Source organism: Triticum dicoccoides, chromosome 3A (assembly GCF_002162155.2).
Source record: "Triticum dicoccoides isolate Atlit2015 ecotype Zavitan chromosome 3A, WEW_v2.0, whole genome shotgun sequence".
NCBI lineage: Eukaryota > Viridiplantae > Streptophyta > Magnoliopsida > Poales > Poaceae > Triticum > Triticum dicoccoides.
Window position 1 is genome coordinate 575,641,516 of NC_041384.1, and position 20,770 is coordinate 575,662,285.

The 20,770-nt window shown below is 45.8% G+C and overlaps 1 protein-coding gene across 1 annotated transcript; it reads right to left on the reverse strand.

Annotated features, from left to right (window-relative positions):
• Positions 1-15,797: 15,797 nt before the first annotated feature.
• LOC119269302 (probable auxin efflux carrier component 9) lies at positions 15,798-18,265 on the reverse strand. The gene is made up of 4 exons (XM_037551097.1): positions 17,203-18,265; positions 16,857-17,100; positions 16,337-16,413; positions 15,798-16,238 (listed from the first exon to the last, which is right to left on the reverse strand). The coding sequence occupies exons 1-4, from the start codon at positions 18,111-18,113 to the stop codon at positions 16,172-16,174; spliced, it is 1,299 nt and encodes a 432-aa protein (XP_037406994.1). The 5' UTR covers positions 18,114-18,265; the 3' UTR covers positions 15,798-16,171.
• Between the last annotated feature and the right edge of the window lie 2,505 nt (positions 18,266-20,770).

The window sequence follows — 20,770 nt, forward strand, 5'->3', positions numbered from 1 at the left end:
ACGCCGCATCCGGAGCTCGGACCAACCTGTGAATTTAGGCGTTGCCACGCCTCTACTACATCACGCCGACGCCCTGCATCGACATTGACTTCGGCGCCAGGCCATATTTCTTCTATTCCTCACTTTGCATAAATTATTTATTATGCAACATTTTTTTATTATCATTATTACCATTATCTCCGGTTTGCACTATTTTTTGTGCACATGAAAATGATCCGGGGACTTCGGCGTCACTCTGCCAGTCTGTATTGATTGTGCTATGTCACCACTTCGGCGTGTCGAGCTCTCCACTCCGCCACCTCGGGACCAGCTTGGGGGATGGAACCTTGCCCCGCATCAAGCTCGGACCGCGTCATCAATACCGAACACATTAACCAGCTAAGTCACTTCCATGCTCAAAGCTTTAATTTTTAACTTGTGTTCGGTTCGACCAAGCATTATACTTTTTTGGGAAAAAGTTGCTTGTAAAAAATTTCCTTGTCCAAACTTTGTTTGTGACGCATAAATTCAAATACCCAATTCATTTGGGGGCTTCCTTCATGAAGTTTTTCCTCTTGCATATGATTATACTTGTACGACTTCGTTCCTTGTTCGTGTATTACGCCACAATATGCACCATATTGACTTAAGCGATTTGCAAGCTGGGTTGCCTCGCTCCTGTGTTTACCCCTAAGTCCCCGATTGTTCGGCTAGGGAGTAAAGGGAGCACCTCTGCGATTGTCACGATCGGATCGCCCGAGCCAGACCTCAGACTAGGTGAAGCCGAAAGCTAGCGCTCTTATAGTTTTCAATGATGGTCGGCACACAACGGAACTCATGAGTACAAAAAATCTATTGCACAAGTCTCATAATAACAATGAGCACCGAAGAAAGGTATCGGTGGGGGTACTATTTTCTTCGAAGATGCTTCTTACACTTCACGGTAATATAGCATAAGTTCCCTGAGCGCGCTTTGTCTGTTACAGCCTTATGGCCTGATTGCCTGGTTATTGGAAACACCGTCGATATTCTCGACTGATGGAGTACATAACACTTTTCGGTCCTTGACCGAAGACGGAGAAGCTGACGGTCGGTTAAGACGCGTTTAAAGTTCGGTTGAACATAGATATGATATAAGTACTTAGGTACATGCAATCATTCTTCTACCCAAGTCACTTGGGGGCTCTTAAGTTTATTTGAGCCGTTTTATAATAAGTGTTCTTCTTCTTAGTCGTTGCAAAGTTTTATTATTATTTATCACTCCTTTTTCGACACGAGTGTGCGGTCACTAGCCGGGGAGCCTAATTTCTCTCTCAAAGCCGCTAGTTTAGTTTGCTAAACTGGCCTGATGAGAAGCACTCCGCCCTTGGGATAGGAGGTTGAAGCCGTAGGCTGACCCGCTCGAAGTCTTGAGATAGGATGTGTCATGTTAAAGGACGACAGAAGCACTTCTTTTTTCTAAGACCAATTTTCGGATTGGCACCGAACACTTGATCTTGTTCGGACGTCATGTTTTTACTGACGTTTCTTGGGTTTCCAAGCTTTTTGGCACTTTTAAACTATTTGTGCTTTTTCAGCATTAGTCTCGCAGTGCAACGCCGGACACCTTTAGGGATTCGGCAAAAACATTCTCAGATATTGCTATATATGCATCGGTTTCGAATTGTGTCTTCGGTCAATAGTTGGGTTGCCTGGCTCCTGCACTTGCTTCCTACGTTCCGTTTTGTTCGGCTAGGCGTGCAAAGGGAGAACCACTACGATTGTGCTTCCAGCTCACATGGTTAAGCACCTTAGTGGAGAAAGCCGAAAACTGACTGCCACAATAAGCGTAAACTGGTCAGCGATCCGATGACTATGACGGGCCATTCATAACATTGGCTGAAGTGTTTACGGCTTGACCTCGACTGTCGCCGAACACTACCGGGGGCTATTAACTGGCCTCCCAAACTAAATCCTCGATATTTTGCTCTTACATTCGAGCTGAGGTTTCATGATCATGCTTAGCATGACAACCCAAAGAAAGGAACCGATAGCGGGACTATTTTCTTTGGAATACATTTCTTCTGTTAAACAGTAATATAACATATCTCTCTGCGTACCTTTGTTTATAAAACCGTATGGCCAGATTGCCTTGTTTGTCATAAATCTTTGCCCTCATAAAGGCTTTATAAAGTAGGACAAACACTCCTCGGCTACTGGCCAAGGAGGTGGAAGCCGATGGTCGGTCAAGAAAGTTTTGTACAATGCGGATCTGAGCATTAATGACGTAAAGTACTTGGATACATAGAGTCATTACACATAATTTGTGATTTTACTATGGATATTGATCCTTAATTCGGCCACCCGTGCCCGCATTAAGGCTCGGGGGCTACTGGGCTTCGGGCTTATTATTTACAAATATTAAAGGGGCACATCGATCCCCTGATCTGGTGTTGCCACCCGACCAGTGTCTCAGGGGCTACTGCATTGCTTTTCCAATGCAGAAAATTTTATGTGCAATATAGTTTCCGAGGAGATTTTGATCCTCAGGTTGGTCGGCCGCACCCAACCTGAGTCTTGAGGACTGAGCATGCCGCTTTTGTGTCCCGAAGTATTCTGCCGAGCTAGGACTTGATCCTCAGGCCGATTTTGCAAATCAACCTGAGTCTCAGCGGCTACTGGGATCAGCGGTCTTATGTCATCCTTCATATGCATCTCGGGTTTTAGACCGATACACACCTTGAGGGCTACTGGCTATATATCTCGGCAGAGAATAAATTGCACCAATAAAAAATATTGACAAAAAATCGGCCCATAGTCGGGGTGGTGCACCACCTCAGAAGCAGTCCGGCATAAAGCTCGGGCGCTAGTGGCTGGCTCCATAGAGGGCATTTCTGGCATTAAGCTCGGCTAAACTCCTTCAAACTTTTTTGAACCAAGGTGATATGACACCTCGGATATAGTCCGGCATTGGAGCCTGGACACAGTCCGGCGTTGGAGCTCGGATATATTTCGGCGTTGGAGCTCGGATATACAGTCCGGCGTTGGAGCCCGGATACATAGTCCGGCGTTGGAGCTCAGATACATTCCGGCGCTAGAGCTGGGAAGCGGTCTGGCGTTGGTGCTCGGGTGCAAAAGATACCTCGAATGCAGCCCGGCATTGGAGCTCGGACGCAAGAGGACCCTGCCTCCCGGGAACAACTTCAAACCCGAGGTGTGGAATAAAAATAAACAAGGCATTGATAAAGGCCGGAAACTTAAAGGGGCTCCTCGGATACCCGACGTGTAAACTCGTCGAATGCATTTCGGCGATCCTCAAGATCGAAGTTAAAGAAGATTTGTTGAACCAGTTTTCAAGACCGGCAACCGAAGATGAAGAACAGTTCAGAAGAATCGAGGAGCGTCGCTAACTTGAAGGCCGATTCAGGGGGCTACTGATGGTGTCCTGGACTAGGGGGTACTCACCACGTCGTCTCCCGATCTATTAGATTGGGCCGAGGACCCCCGTGGCCGTATACTCATGGGTCGGTTCGGACGGCTGCCGCATACAAGGAAGATTCCACAAGACTTGGCGATCAAGACAAGGACTTCTCCCCACCGGCGTATTCGTCTAGGACTCTTGTTATCCTAGGCCTCTGGTGCATTATATAAACCGAGGCCAGGCTAGTCGATAGATATACAATATATACAACAATCATACCATAGGCTAGCTTCTAGGGTTTAGCCTCCTTGATCTCGTGGTAGATCTACTCTTGTACTACCCATGTCATCAATATTAATCAAGCAGGAGTAGGGTTTTACCTCCATCGAGAGGGCCCGAACCTGGGTAAAAACATCGTGTCCCTTGTCTCCTGTTACCCATCGATCCTAGACGCACAGTTCGGGACCCCCTACCCGAGATCTGCCGGTTTTGACACCGACACTCTCTCACAAGCATAACATGATCAAACCCAGAACTCATTGAGTGTTAATCACATATGATGTGAACTAGATTATTGAGTCTAGTAAACCCTTTGGATGTTGGTCACATGGCGATGTGACCTGTGAGTGTTAATCACATGGCGATGTGAACTAGATTATTGACTCTAGTGCAAGTGGGAGACTGTTGGAAATATGCCCTAGAGGCAATAATAAATTGGTTATTATTATATTTCCTTGTTCATGATAATCGTTTATTATCCATGCTAGAATTGTATTGATAGGAAACTCAGATACATGTGTGGATACATAGACAACACCATGTCCCTAGTAAGCCTCTAGTTGACTAGCTCGTTGATCAATAGATGGTTACAGTTTCCTGACCATGGACATTGGATCTCGTTGATAATGGGATCACATCATTAGGAGAATGATGTGATGGACAAGACCCAATCCTAAGCCTAGCACAAGATCGTGTAGTTCGTATGCTAAAGCTTTTCTAATGTCAAGTATCATTTCCTTAGACCATGAGATTGTGCAACTCCCGGATACCGTAGGAGTGCTTTGGGTGTGCCAAACGTCACAACATAACTGGGTGTCTATAAAGGTACACTACAGGTATCTCCGAAAGTGTCTGTTGGGTTGGCACGAATCGAGACTGGGATTTGTCACTCCTTGTAAACGGAGAGGTATCTCTGGGCCCACTCGATAGGACATCATCATAATGTGCACAATGTGACCAAGGAGTTGATCACGGGATGATGTGTTACGGAACGAGTAAAGAGACTTGCCGGTAACGAGATTGAACAAGGTATCGGATACTGACGATCGAATCTCGAGCAAGTACTATACCGCTAGACAAAGGGAATTGTATACGGGATTGATTGAATCCTTGACATCGTGGTTCATCCGATGAAATCATCGTGGAGCATGTGGGAGCCAACATGGGTATCCAGATCCCGCTGTTGGTTATTGACCGGAGAGTTGTCTCGGCCATGTCTGCATGACTCCCGAGCCCGTAGGGTCTACACACTTAAGGTTCGATGAAGCTAGGGTTATAGGGAATAGATGTACGTGGTTACCGAATGTTGTTCGGAGTCCCGGATGAGATCCCGGACGTCATGAGGAGTTCCGGAATGGTCCGGGGGTAAAGATTTATATATGGGAAGTCATCATGAGTCACCGGAATAATTCGGGGGTTACCGGTATTGTACCGGGACCACCGGAGGGGTTCCGGGGGTCCACCAGGAGGGTCCACCTGCCCCGGAGGGCCCTATAGGCTGTATGTGGAGAGGGACCAGCCCCTTAGTGGGCTGGGCGCCTCCCCCCCTAGGGCCCATGCACCTAGGGTTTGGGGGAACCCTAAAGGGGGGCGCCCCTTGCCTTGGGGGGCAAGGCAACCCCCCTTGGCCGCCGCCCCCTCCTCAGATTGGATCTGAGAGGGCCGGCCCCCCTCTCCCTTGCCCCTATATATATGTGGGGGTGGGAGGGCAGCTGCACCCAAGTCTTGGCGCAGCCCTCCCCCTCTCCCAAGTCCTCCTCCTCTCCCGCGGTGCTTGGCGAAGCCCTGCAGGATTGCCACGCTCCTCCTTCACCACCATGTCATCGTGCTGCTGCTGGATGGAGTCTTCCCCAACCTCTCCTTCTCCCCTTGCTGGATCAAGGCGTAGGAGACGTCACCGGGCTGTACGTGTGTTGAATGCGGAGGTGCCGTCCGTTCGGCACTAGGATCATCGGTGATTTGGATCACGACGAGTACGACTCCATCAACCCCATTCACTTGAACGCTTCCGCTTAGCGATCTACAAGGGTATGTAGATGCTCTCTCCTTCCCCTCATTGCTAGATTACTCCATAGATTGATCTTGGTGATGCGTAGAAAATTTTAAATTTCTGCTACGTTCCCCAACACAAAAGTCTTGAGCCACAAGCCGAAGTGAGGGGTAATGCGGAGGAAGGCCTCACATACGACAATAAATGCCGACATGTGGAGAAAGGATTCTGGGGCTAGATCGTGGAAATCAAACCCGTAATAGAACATCAAACCCCTTACGAAGGGATCCAGAGTGAGGCCTAGTCCTCGGAGGAAGTGGGAGATGAACATGACGTCTTTGTTGGGTTCGGGAGTAGGGACGACCTGCCCTCGGGCGGGCAGCTGATGCGAGACTTCGACGGTCAAGTATCTTGCCTCCCTCAACTTCTTGATATCCTCTTCCATGGCGGAGGAGGGCATACATCGGCCCTGGAGGCTGGATCCGGACATGATTGAAGGTCCGAAGCACCTGACCTGGGCTTTGGGTGTTAGAACTCGAGGCGGGGGAAGGATTCGATTGAGCACGGGAGGAAAAAAGTAAAAACCTTGACCCTTTATAAAGAGGGTGAATATCAAGCATCCTCCTCGTAGTCGTTTGGGACTTGCCTAAAATCTAGGAGTCCTAGGCGCGGTTGGGTTACCCACGCCCGTATTGATGAGAATCCCGTAATAAGGGGGACACGATCTCTGCTTTGACAAGACGTGTCAAAAAACTGCCTCGCGTTATGTGTGAGGCTAGTTAAAGGAAACGGTTTGAATAATCACCGGGCCATGGCATAATGTCATGTTGCCAAAACAAGTCAGCAGATTAGATTTGCGGAAATATTATTCTCTCTACGGTGGTATGTGGAACTTATTTTGCAGGGTCGGACACTATCCTTGTATTCAAATTCTTCTGTGGTGTATTCGGAGGAGGAACCCGCCTTGCAATGCCGAAGACAATACTGCGCGCCGGACTCATCGTCATTGAAGCCTGGTTCAGGGGCTACTGAGGGAGTCCTGGATTAGGGGGTCTCCGGATAGCCGTACTATATCCTTTGGCCGGACTGTTAGAATATGAAGATACAAGATTGAAGACTTCGTCTCGTGTCCGGATGGGACTCTACTTGGCGTAGAAGGCAAGCTAGGCAATACGGATATGTATATCTCCTCCTTTGTAACCGACCTTGTGTAACCCTAGCCCCTCCAGTGTCTATATAAACTGGAGGGTTTTAGTCCATAGGACAACATACAATCATACCATAGGCTAGCTTCTAGGGTTTAGCCTCTCCGATCTCGTGGTAGATCAACTCTTGTAATACTCATATCATCAAGAATTAATCAAGCAGGACGTAGGGTTTTACCTCCATCAAGAGGGTCTGAACCTGGGTAAAACACCGTGTCCCTGCCTCCTGTTACCATCCGCCTTAGACGCACAGTTCGGGACCCCCTACCCGAGATCCGCCGGTTTTGACACCGACAGTGTCCCCCATAAGCCTCGGAGTGACACTTGTGTAGGATATGTTCCTGCTCATGCTCAGGTACACAACGTCTAATAACACCATCTACTCCTTCTTTATAAACGTGTGGGTCATCCCAGAAGTAATGTCTTAAATCATAGAATTTTTTTTTGTTTTGCTGATATGTGAAACTAGGTGGTATAAATTTAGCAACAATGTAATTAGCATAATCAGCATACCATGGAGCAGTGCGAGAAGCATTTATGACAGCTAATTGTTCATCAGGAAAGCTATCATCAATCGGTAGTGGGTCATCAAGAACATTCTCTAACATAGACAAGTTGTCTGCAACGGGGTTCTCAGCTCCCTTTCTATCAATAATATGTAAATCAAATTCTTGTAGTAGGAGAACCCATCTAATAAGTCTAGGTTTAGCATCTTTCTTTTCCATAAGATATTTAATAGCAGCATGATCAGTGTGAACAGTTACTTTAGAATCAACAATATAAGGTTTGAACTTATCACAAGCAAACACAACTGCTAAAAATTCCTTTTCAGTAGTAGCATAATTTTGCTGGGCACTGTCTAGAGTTTTACTAGCATATTGGATAGCATTTAGTTTCTTATCAGCTCTTTGTCCTAGAACAGCAACTACAACATAATCACTAGCATCACACATAATTTCAAAGGGTAAATTCCAATCAGGAGGCTGAACAATAGGTGCAGAAATCAAGGCTTTCTTGAGTATTTCAAATGCTTCTACACAATCATCATCAAAGACAAAAGGAACATCTTTCTGTAAGAGATTAGTCAGAGGCCTGGAAATTTTTGAGAAGTCTTTAATGAACCTCCTATAAAAACTGGCATGACCAAGGAAACTTCTTATACCTTTAATGTCCTTTGGACACGACATCTTTTCAATAGCATCAACTTTAGCTTTATCAACTTCAATACCTCTTTCAGAAATTTTATGCCCCAAGACAATACTTCATTAACCATAAAGTGGCACTTCTCCCAATTCAAGACAAGATTAGTTTCTTCACATCTCTGCAAAACTCGATCAATGTATCTTAATCAATCATCCAAAGAAGTTCCATAAACGAAGAAATCATCCATGAAAACCTGAACAATCTTTTCACAAAAGTCAGAGAATATCGCAGTCATACATCTTTGAAAGGTAGCAGGTGCATTACATAAACCAAAAGGCATACGTCTATAAGCAAAGGTACCGAAAGGACAGGTAAAGGTGGTATTTTCTTGATCCTCTTTTGACACAGGTATTTGAGAGAAACTAGAATAACCGTCTAGAAAGCAAAAATGTGTGTGTTTGGATAATCTTTCTAGCATTTGATGAATAAAAGGTAAAGGGTAATGATCCTTTTTAGTAGCTTTATTTAATTTGCAGAAATCAATTATCATTCTATAACCTGTAACAATTCTTTATGGGATCAATTCATCTTTATCATTAGGAACAACAGTAATACCTCCTTTCTTAGGGACACAATGGACAGGACTTACCCATTGACTATCAACAATAGGATAAATTATACCTGCCTCCAGAAGCTTTAGTATTTCTTTTCTTACCACTTCTTTCATCTTAGGATTTAACCGTTGTTGGTGATCAACAACCGGTTTAGCGTCTTTCTCCAATTTTATTTTGTGCTGGCATAGAGTGGGACTAATGCCCTTAAGATCATCAAGAGTATATCCAATAGCAGCAGGGTGCTTCTTCAGAGTTTTCAATAATTTCTCTTCTTCCTACCCTGAAAGGTTAGCACTAATAATAACAGGATATATCTTCTTTTCATCAAGATAAGCATATTTAAGAGTATCAGGTAATGGTTTACGCTCAAACACGGGATCACCCTAAGGTGGAGGAGGATCCCCTAGAATTTCAATAGGCAAGTTATGTTTCAAAATAGGTCCCTGTTTAAAGAATATTTCATCTATTTCCCTTCTTTCATTCATAAACATATCATTTTCATGGTCTAGCAAATATTGTTCTAAAGGATCATTAGGAGGCACGACAATATAAGCAAGACCAATAATTTCATCTTTACTAGGCAATTCTTTATCATGGGGTTGTCTACGAAATTTAGCAAAATTAAAATCATGAGACATATCCCCTAAACCAACAGAAACAATATCCTTTTTGCAGTCTATCTTAGCATTAGCAGTATTCAAGAAGGGTCTACTAAATATAATGGGGCAAAAGGCATCTTGTAGGGAACCAAGAACAAGAAAATCAGCAGGATATTTAACTTTCCCACACAAGACTTCAACATCTCTAACAATCCCAATCGGTGAAATAGTATCTCTATTGGCAAGCTTAATTGTAACATCAATACCTTCTATCTCAGCAGGTGCAATATCATGCATAATTTCTTCATATAAAGAATGGGGTATTGCAATCGCACTAGCACCCATATCACATAAGCCATGATAGCAATGATCTCCTATTTTAACAGAAATAACAGGCATGCCTATAACAGGTGTATGTTTATTTTTAGTATCGGGTCTAGCAATTCTAGCAGCTTCATCACAGAAGTAAATAACATGCCCATCACTATTATCAACCAAGAGATGTTTAACCATAGCAATACTAGGTTCAACTTTAATTTGCTCAGAGGGTGTAGGTGTTCTAGTATTACTCTTATGAACCACAGTTGAAGCTTTAGCATGATCCTTTATTCTAGTAGGGAAAGGTGGTTTCTCAATATAAGCGGTAGGAACAATAGGATCAAAATTATAGTGATAGTCTTTTCTTCAACTTTAATAGGTTCAACTACTTTTACTTCAATGGGAGGACGATATTTAAGCCGCTTCTCCTTAGGGAGATCAACATGAGTAGCAAATGATTCACAAAAAGAAGCTACTATTTCAGATTCAAGTCCATATTTAGTGCTAAATTCACGAAAAGCATCGGTATCCATAAAAGATCTAACATAGTCAAACTTAGGTGTTATACCTGACTCCTTACCTTCGTCGAGTTTCCAATCTTCAGAGTTGCGTTTAATTCTTTCCAATAAATCCCATCTTAATTCAATAGTCTTCATCATAAAAGAACCGGTACAAGAAGTATCGAGCATGGAGCGATTATTGAGACAAGTCGAGCATAATTTTTTTTTGAATAATAATTTCTCTTGAGAGCTCATGATTGGGGCATGAATATAACATTGAATTAAGCCTCCCCCAAGCTTGAGCGATGCTTTCTCCTTCGCGAGGCCAAAAGTTATATATATAATTACGATCACGATGAACCAGATGCATAGGATAAAACTTCTGATGAAATTCACATTTCAATCGGTTGTAGTTCCATGATCCAATATCATCACATAGCCTAAACCATGTCAATGCCTTTCCCTTCAAAGATAAAGGGAAGATCTTCTTCTTGATAACATCCTCGGGCATACCTGCAAGCTTAAATAATCCACAAACTTCATCCAGATAGATTAGGTGCAAATCAGGATGCAATGTTCCATCTCTTGTAAAAGGATTAGCTAGCAGTTTCTCTATCATACCCGAAGGAATTTCAAAGTAAACATTTTCAGTAGGTTCAGTAGGTTGAGGAGCAACTCTTTGCTCTACTGGCCGGGGTGAAGATACCCCGAACAAGCCCCTCAAAGGGTTACTTTCCATAGTAACAAGTGACAGTAAATTTCAGCACACTGTATAAATTTTCCTTACCAAATTCTACCTACCAAAGGCGCTTCACTCCCCGGCAACGGCGCCAGAAGAGAGTCTTGATGACCCACAAGTATAGGGGATCTATTGTAGTCCTTTCGATAAGTAAGAGTGTCGAACCCAATGAGTAGCAGAAGGAAATGACAAGTGGTTTTCAGTAAGGTATTCTCTGCAAGCGCTGAAATTATCAGTAACAGATAGTTTTGTGATAAGGTAATTTGTAACGGGTAACAAGTAACAAATGTAAATAAGGTGCAGCAAGATGGACCAATCCTTTTTGTAGCAAAGGACAAGCCTGGACAAACTCTTATATAAAGGAAAACGCTCCCGAGGACACATGGGAATTATCGTCAAGCTAGTTTTCATCACGCTCATATGATTCGCGTTCGTTACTTTGATAATTTGATATGTGGGTGTACTGGTGCTTGGGTACTATCCTTACTTGGACAAGCATCCCACTTATGATTAACCCCTCTTGCAAGCATCCACAACTACAAAAGAAGTATTAAGGTAAACCTAACCATAGCATGAAACATATGGATCCAAATCAGCCCCTTATGAAGCAACACATAAACTAGCGTTTAAGCTTCTGTCACTCTTGCAACCCATCATCTACTTATTACTTCCCAATGCCTTCCCCTAGGCCCAAACAATGGTGAAGTGTCATGTAGTCGACGTTCACATGACACCACTAGAGGAAAGACAACATACATCTCATCAAAATATCGAACGAATACCAAATTCACATGACTACTTATAGCAAGACTTCTCCCATGTCCTCAGGAATAAACTTAACTACTCACAAAACATATTTATGTTCATAATAAGAGGGGTATTAATATGCATAAAGGATCTGAACATATGATCTTCCACCAAATAAACCAACTAGCATCAACTACGAGGAGTAATCAACACTACTAGCAACCCACAGGTACCAATCTGAGATTTTGAGAGAAAGATTCGATACAAGAGATGAACTAGGGTTTGAGATGAGGTGGTGCTGGTGAAGATGTTGATGGAGATTGGCCCCCTCCCGATGAGAGGACCGATGGTGATGACGATGGTGATGATTTCCCCCTCCCGGAGGGATGCTTCCCCGGCAGAACAGCTCCGCCGGAGCCCTAGATTGGTTCCGCCAAGGTTTCGCCTCGTGGCGGCGGAGTTTCATCCCGAAAGCTTGCTTATGATTTTTTTACAGGGCGAAAGACTTCATATAGCCAAAGATGGGCACCGGAGGCCTGCCAGAGGGCCCACGAGACAGGCGGGCGTGCCCCCACCCTCGTGGATGGTGGGTAGCCCCCCTCTGGTGCTTCCTTCGCCCAATATTTTTTTATATATTCTAAAAATGACTTTCGTGGAGTTTCAGGACTTTTGGAGTTGTGCAGAATAGGTTTCTAATATTTGCTCCTTTTCTAGCCCAGAATTCCAGCTGCTGGCATTCTCCCTCTTCATGCAAACCTTGTAAAATAAGATTGAATAGGTATAAGTATTATGACATAATGTGTAATAATATCCCATAATGCAATAAATATCGATATAAAAGCATGATGCAAAATGGACATATCAGTTACCGACGCAGGGCTTCGCCTAAGCAATACGACAATATGACTGAGGTGGAAAACTGTGGAGGGGGGCACCACACACGGCTAAAGATCAACTTGTGTGTCTGTGGGGTGCCCCCTACCCCGTATATATAGGAGGGGAGGAGGAGGGTCGGCCTCAAGGAGCGCGCCCAAGGGGGGGGATTCCTACTCCTAGTAGGAATAGGTTTCCCCCTTTCCTAGTCCAAGTAGGAGAAGAAGGAAGGAGAGGAAGAAGAGAAGGAAAGGGGGCCGTCCCCTAGCCCTAGTCCAATTCGGTTTGGCCTCGGGGAGCATGCTCCACCTCTTGGCCCGCCTCCTCTCTTCCACCACTAGGCCCATAAGGCCCAAATAACTTCCCGGAGGGGGTTCCGGTAACCCCCGGTACTCCGAAACTTATCTGAAATGACCCAAACCATTCCGGTGTATGAATGTAGCCTTACAATATATGAATCTTTATGTCTCGACCATTTCGAGACTCCTCGCCATGTCCGTGATCACATCCGGGACTCCGAACAACCTTCGGTACATCAAATCACATAACTCATAATACATATCGTCATCGAACATTAAGCGTGCGGACCCTACGGGTTTGAGAACTATGTAGACATGACCGAGACTCATCTCCGGTCAATAACCAATAGCGGAACCTATATGCTCATATTGGTTCCTACATATTCTACGAAGACCTTTATCGGTCAAACCGCATAACAACATACGTTGTTCCCTTTGTCATCGGTATGTTACTTGCCCGAGATTCGATCGTCGGTATCATCATACCTACTTCAATCTCGCCACAGGCAAGTCTCTTTACTCGTTCCGTAATGCATCATCCCGTGACTAACTCATTAGTCACATTGCTTGCAAGGCTCATAGTGATGTGCATTATCGAGAGGGCCCAGAGATACCTCTCCGGTACACGAAGTGACAAATCCTAATCTCGATCTATGCCAACTCAACAAACACCATCGGAGACACCTATAGAGCATCTTTATAATCACCCAGTTACGTTGTGACGTTTGATAGCACACAAGGTGTTCCTCCGGTATTCGGGAGTTGCATAATCTCATAGTCTGAGGAACATGTATAAGTCATGAAGAAAGTAATAGCAATAAACTAAACAATCATAGTGCTAAGCTAACGGATGGGTCTTGTCCATCACATCATTCTCTAATGGTGTGATCCCGTTCATCAAATGACAACACATGTCTATGGCTAGGAAACTTAACCATCTTTGATTAACGAGCTAGTCAAGTAGAGGCATACTAGGGACACTTTATTTGTCTATGTATTCACACATTTACGGTTAATATAATTCTAGCATGAATAATAAACATTTATCATGATATAAGGAAATATAAACAACAACTTTATTATTGCCTCTAGGGCATATTTCCTTCAAGCCGAACTTCATCTTGACAGCCATCAAGCAAATGAATGATCCATTCTTTGCATGTGTTGGCGATAGTGTCCACCGGCCTTAGGCATTCTCCATATGCCCGCCATAGCCTTCCATAGTCGCTGCGCCAAAGGGCATCTGCATAGGGCATGAAACGAGTCCTCGCATTCCATACCGCAAAGAGCACATGTATCGGAAACCTCAAGTTTCCTTTTCCGTTTGTTTCAAGGGTGGCCAAAGAATTCGTTGCAACTCGCCAGGAAAAAATGCGTACCTTTGGGGGAGCAGGGCACCCCCACACTGCCTTCCAGATGTCAATCTTTACGTGACTTGTACTTTGTTCTTTATGATATGAATGAGACACATATTATCATAAAAAATGCTTTTGAATGTTAAGTTAGAAACATAAGACAATCCTATACCTTGAAACGGATAATTGAACAAAACCAAACTGGATAAATTTGGACAAAGTTTCATATCGTGTTTACTGCATTTTGTTCATCTTTGTCCAGGTTGGGTGCAAGAGTCAGACATGTAGTTGGAGCTCCTTCGCAGTTATGCTTTTGGGACCTACATGCTACATAACCATCTCCTATTAATGAAGAGCCCAGCTTTATCATTGGGCTAAATTTGGTTATTTGGTCTAGGATGTCACTTCGGGGCGTGATCCTCAATCAGTTGCGGGATCAAACAACGCACGATCATGATAAACTGACATCATCAATGAAAAATCCATGCCCATGGACGCTCGTCTTATAGAAAGACGATTCCGTTGATCATTTTTTTCCACCTGTTGGTTTTTGGGTGTGGTACCATTAGAGGTCAAGCAAATTCATAATGCAATGTATGTACAAAATACTTAACTACTCACCCTATCACACATTCAGTGCCTATAAATATTCAGTTAATTGTACTGCACAATTCAGTGATCTAATTGTATACACATTCAGTTAACTCCACAACCAGTGTCACAAAAATTCAGTTAACAGTGTAGAAAATTTCATTTAACGAACATTCAAAATTTTGAGCTGCAGCATACTAGAATTCCGAAAAAATCAGACGACAAGACTATTGAACAAATCTGAGCACTAATATAGCCTAATCTAATGCCCACATATATATGATCAACTACCATCACACACAAAAAATGCATCCTTGAAAACCCCTAGCACGATTCCTCAACTCGGGAGGAAGAGCACACACAATGTCGTCTCGAACAAACACATAGACATAGCTCGCATACAATATGGATTAAAGATGAAAAACAAGCACGAAGAAGGACATCGATGACTCCGGTAAACCCTACATGACACATACGTGAGACACTGCCTAGCAAATCAGGATGGAGGGCATGACGATTAGAAATAATGGGCCTAGCCCATGTACAATTTCTGAATTCTTAAAAAGCCCCGTGTATAAAATGGCAAGTGATAATTACAACCGAAGTTGACGAGATGCGAGACCTCTCTATATAGTGAGTTCTCTTCACCACACTCAGTGATATGTTAAGGAGAGAAAGAGAAGATCACCTGCATGTGCCCGCCTTGCCTGGCCGGACTCGGGCACTTGGCAGAAAAGTTTATGGTTCATTGTCCGGTAAGTATACAACTTAAAAACCAAGTCGATTTGAGATCGTGATCGCGACAGGATACCGTCTCCGGTACTCCTATATATAATGCTTACCGACTGCAGCCAAAGACACCTCAAAAAACACCTAGGGTTTTGCCTCATCTCGCAATTTGCGCCATCATAGTAGCCTACTCCATCACGAACGCCGGCTATCGGGAGAGCAGGTCTTTAAAAATAAATCCACCATGTAAGAAGGCCACACTATCCCTTTATTAGAAGATGTAAATTGTAATCTCATCTGGTGATATGCATTTAAAGTAACTTAGTTAAGGTGGGTGTACGAGACTTTGTACAATACTCCATCTTTTCCGGGTTCATTAGGCATGCGTGTATCTGCCTAGATTGATAATTTAACATGTATATCCCATAATTCATACCATTAAAATTTGTACCATTTTAAGTTTTAATGATATAATTTTTGTGATATAACTCTTATATTATGTTGATCAAATTGTCAATATGATACGTGCAGGCCTAATAAACTGGAAAGGAGGTGGTACTTTTTGTCCAACGTGAAGTTTGAACTAACTTTACATCATATTTGAGTGAAAAGATGAACTTTCTATTGATTGACCACATTCAAACAATATCATTATGATTCTCTTGATTCTTTAATTTGGATTATCATGTTGGAGTCCAGTAATTGGCTTCTTCAAGCTGCAATCGAGCTGCTCTCTTCAACTGTTGTGCGGCACATCTTCTACATCTGACATGCGCTTTTCAGGCCTCGGACATCGATCTTGGTAGCTCGATCATAGACCTAATAGAATGTAGTATACAATGGTGACGGGGAGCGAGATAAATATCCCAAGAATTACCCTGAAAAGAACAAAAACCAGATAGGTGCAGTTGATCAGATGGTCATTCACAGAAACAAGGCAACAATATCTGTAGCAAAATCTGGTAAAGAAACGCACCCTGTGCTCATGATGTCTGCATGGACCTTGTATTCTTCAGCGTACACAAATGAAGTCACGGCTAGGGGAAGGGCCGCCTGTATGAACATGCATGTCAAAAATAGTGGTTAAAAAATATATCTCAAAATTTGTATAATGAACAACATATATAACTGCACAGCTTCAGCTTTGGTCTAAACTCTTTTGAGGGATTTTTTTTTTGGAAGGTTTGATTAGAATTTAGCTCCGACACCGCTTAATTTAGTTTGTTCAACTCAGCTCGCGGTAAAAAGTTTCAAAAATTGTGGGTTTCGTTCCACTTTATGGGTCAGCATTTGTCATTTTTGACTTGTACTACTACTGGACACAAACGTGTGCGGTCATCTTTCACCACGCACTTTCCGTTACTACTGGAGCATGCAACCGCATGGCATGGCAGCTAGTAGGCTGTAGGCCAGCCGCTCAAGAAACGTAGAAATAAATGCCGTCGCACATCTCAAGAAATAGATGAAAGAATTAATCAGCCGTGCGTGCGGTTTACCTGTACAACAGCAATGTGCAGCAGGGTGCCGTGCATGCCGATGGCGAGCGACGCGAGCAGCATCACCACCGGGCCGATGAGGAACTTGAGCACCATCGACATGGACGCGATCGCGTAGCCGCACGGGACGAACCGCGACTGACGCGCTATGAACGTCCCCGACGCGAACATGCTGAGCCCAACGGCCGTCGTCTGGATGGTGAACAGCGAGTCGTCAATTATTTTTGGCATCTTGATCCCGCACCTGTAGAAACACAAGTAGATCGACGTGAATACATTAGGAGAAGATATCCAAATAGGCACAGGAATATGTACGAGGTATGAGCTGTGAATGAAAGGGACGTACTTGAAGGCGATTAGGGCCCAGATGAGGCCAAGGAAGCTCGCATAGGTATTCGGAATCTTGAGAACCTTCTTCCCTGCCATCAAGGCGATGTGCGTCACCGAAGGCGCCGTCGACTTCGCCGGCGGCGGCGACCCTTGCTCTGCCTCCGCGTCGGCACTTGTCTCCTTGGCCACCGTCGTTGTTGTGTTGTCTGCCAGGTCTTTTTGTGCCGTAGACGCCGGGGCAACCTCCGTGATCTCAATGTTTACGGTTACTTCGTGGGCCCGCTTGGCCGCAACGACGGCCTCGTCATTGGGGGCGATTTTCTCAGCGGACGGCGCCGCCCCGGGCGACCCAGGGCTGATTTTGGCGGTGCCATCCATGGCCGTCGCGGCGCGCCGGGCCGCCATGTACTCGTAGATGAAGATGACGACGTTGTACCAGACGCAGAACTGCATGACGACGATCTGCTTCATGAGGTCCTTGGACATGGCCCCGTACATGCCGCCGAGGAGCGGCACGCCCATGATGATGGTGTTGGGCAGCGACGCCACAGAGAAGGCGGTCACCACCCACTGCAGCGGGGAGGCCGCTGCAACCGCAGCCGAAGCCTTGCCGCCTCCGTCGGATCGGCGGCGGCGGCGCGAGCGGGACTCCCAGGCGGCCCAGGCGACGAGGCCGAGCAGCATGACGGCCTTCTGCAGCGTGTCGGCGGCGACGAGGCGGCCGTTCATGGCGTAGGGGTTGTTGGTGGAGACCATGTTGAAGATGAGCACGGGCACGGCGTAGATGGCGACGAAGTGGTTGATCCCGGCGCACTGCTCCTCGGAGAAGGCCTTGAGCCACCGCACGGACGCGTACCCGAGCACCGCCGCCGTGTACAGCGGCGCCATCGCCTCCACGACATGGTACACGGCCAGCCACGTGATCATGGCGCCCTAGTAGAAAGCACACGCTACGGTCCAACTTCGGACCGATCGATCAGGAACGATCGACCACGCCTCTCTGAATCGACGTCGAGGATTCGGTTTCGTGCAGCTGTGGGTGCGCTAAGCTTCCTCTTGTGGTACCAGTAGTGTCTTGGTGTGAGGGAGGGTTTGGGTTTTTTGGCTGGGACGCTCGTGTGTATATATAGTGGCCCGTCCCGGGTTGACGCGGATTGGACTCGCGACGGAACTCGGGGTTTCGTCCATGGTTTTGGATCATGGAAAAGCAGGTCCGTTCGTTGAGGAGAGAAACCAGAAAGGTGGTGTGTGCGCGCGGCGCACTATGTACGGCTGCACGACGCCGCCAGTGGGACTTGATAATGGAAACCTGAGGCATCGTGAGTTGTCATCATGCATGCTCTGGGAATAGCAGCGTGCGATACGCTTTCCCTGTGTCCAGCCAGGTGGTTTAAACCGGATTCTGTCTTGGCATGAGCTACGGGTCATGTGATGTAGTACTACGACTACGAGTGGTAGTTGTCAGAGCCTAAAAAGTCAACAAGGGGGCAACAAGAAGAACTCGAATTCATTTTGGTTACTCTCGCCGTGCTTTCACAGTGTTCATCAAGCTAGGGAACGCCATCTAACAGATCCAAGGATCATGCATTGCTGTATTTTCTGGTCACATGGGAGAAGGAATCGCAAAAAGTGGCCGAACTCCATGGGCGGTTTTCCTCCTCGATGCGGTGCAGGTCTGCGTAAATTTGCAGGGCGACTGCATTAGAGTATCTCCAACGGCCGCATAAAAAATTGGCGCATAATAAAAGTTAAAAAACGGTATACTTTTCGTCCCTAAACTTTTGGCGAAGTCTAGATTTCGTCCCTCAACTACGAAACCAGACAACTTGCACCTTGAACTCTTGAAACCGGATAAGTTTCATCCCCCGGCTCAACCGAAGCAGTATCCATGCTAACCCAGCATGGCTTTGACCGGGTCATGTCCACATGGCGATAGTTCTATTTCTCTTCATCCATCTCCTATGGACGTTTTCGTCGAACTGTTGACGTGCAATGCTGCACCGCGCCACAACAGAGCGTGGCCGTGAGTCCACGAGCCAGTGCCGCCACCATTGGTGGCTCTGCTAACTACCACGCACCGCCGATTGCCCCGTTGGCCACTAAACATGCTGCTCCAAGCCATCATGTGAGTCCGCGCGCACAACCACCTGCTGGCCGTAGCTCTCTGGTGTAGCAGGAACCCGGGAGTTGAATGGCCAGGAGCCTGGGACGCGCAGCTACGTAGCATGTTGGGTGAAGACGCTGCGCCGCCGCCGCTGAGCAATACAAAATACGATGGGAGAGATGGGTTCAAGCTGCGCTCGACGGCGAGGTACGTGCAGAGCTGAGCTTGTGAGCGAGCGGTGCGGGGAGACGAACTCGGCGGGCGAGGACGGCACGCACCACCATAGCCGCGAGGTGCCCCAGCCTGGCCACAACCGCGTTGTGCTCCATCCCGGTGAGGAGCAGGTCGAGCCCCAACGATCCCCTCTCATGGCGCCACGCTCATGCTATCCAGACCACCACCTCCAGCAGCTTGCTCCTCGCCGTGCTCCGGCCCGCAGCTTGCCCATCCGCGTAGAAAGAAGGGGAGTACGAGAGAGAGAGCAAAATCAGGAGGTCAATCTGGGGGTTTTCTTTGCCACGTCAGCATGTATCGGTCAAAAGTCAAAACCAGGGTAAGTCAGCACAAAAACCGGTCAAAACCAAGAGAAGGGATGAAACTTGTCCGGTTTTAAAAGTTAAGAGTGCAATTTGTCTGGTTTCATAGTTGAGGGACTAAATATAGACTCTGACCAGAGTTGAGGGACGAAAAGTATACTTTTCTCTAAAAGTTATAGCGCGTCACTTTAGTATTTGTAGTGCGCCGGGGCCAACATTGCTTTTGCAGACGCCCAAAAACGCATGCACAAAAAGCACACAGTGCAAATTGTGAAGCGCGCGCAATCCGGAGCCCAAAATATGCTGCGCGCGATAGCGTTTTTCAGCGCGCGTCCAAAACTTTTGACGCTACAGCATCTGCTGGAGCTGTGCGGCGCCAAAAAAACAAAATTTTAGTGCGCGGAGCTCTTTTTGAGCACGGGTTGGAGATACTCTTAGGCACGACGGGGAGGACGCGTAATTCCATGTATGACTCCGTGTGTCTACTGTCCAGCTCTAGCGGTCAAGTTTGTATCGCGCCTGCCATGCTCTACTTTCATCGAGACAAGTTCAACCCGGTACGTACTTGCACGATGTTTGAGTTGAGGAAGTACGTACGTACGTACGTCTCTTGATTGCAACGGCACCAAACCATGCATGCAAACGTGCGGTGCCATGTTTGTTTGACAAACCACACGATGTTTGACATTTTCATCTGTTTTTCTCGTGCGTGCTGGAAAGCTAATGAGTTGTTTCCCGTTCTGCCTGTCGTTTTACATTTTATTACACACATAAACGAAAAACGTGAGTGAATGATAAGATGGTGAAAGGTCGTTCGACACGCAGGCGTCGAGCCGTTTCGAGGAGAGCTCCTGCATACTGGGTGTTGTGATGCTCATCACAGAATGCAGGATTAACAGCTGTGAGAGCCTTTATAATCTTGTGTTTATGTATATACGCAGGAG

Coding starts and splice junctions, on each gene's coding strand:
- LOC119269302 (XM_037551097.1), bottom strand. CDS start 18,113: ATGATCACGTGGCTGGCCGTGTACCATGTCGTGGAGGCGATGGCGCCG. Junction 17,101..17,202: donor TGGGCCCTAATCGCCTTCAA/GTACGTCCCTTT, acceptor GTGTTTCTACAG/GTGCGGGATCAAGATGCCAA. Junction 16,414..16,856: donor TGCACATTGCTGTTGTACAG/GTAAACCGCACG, acceptor ATGTTCATACAG/GCGGCCCTTCCCCTAGCCGT.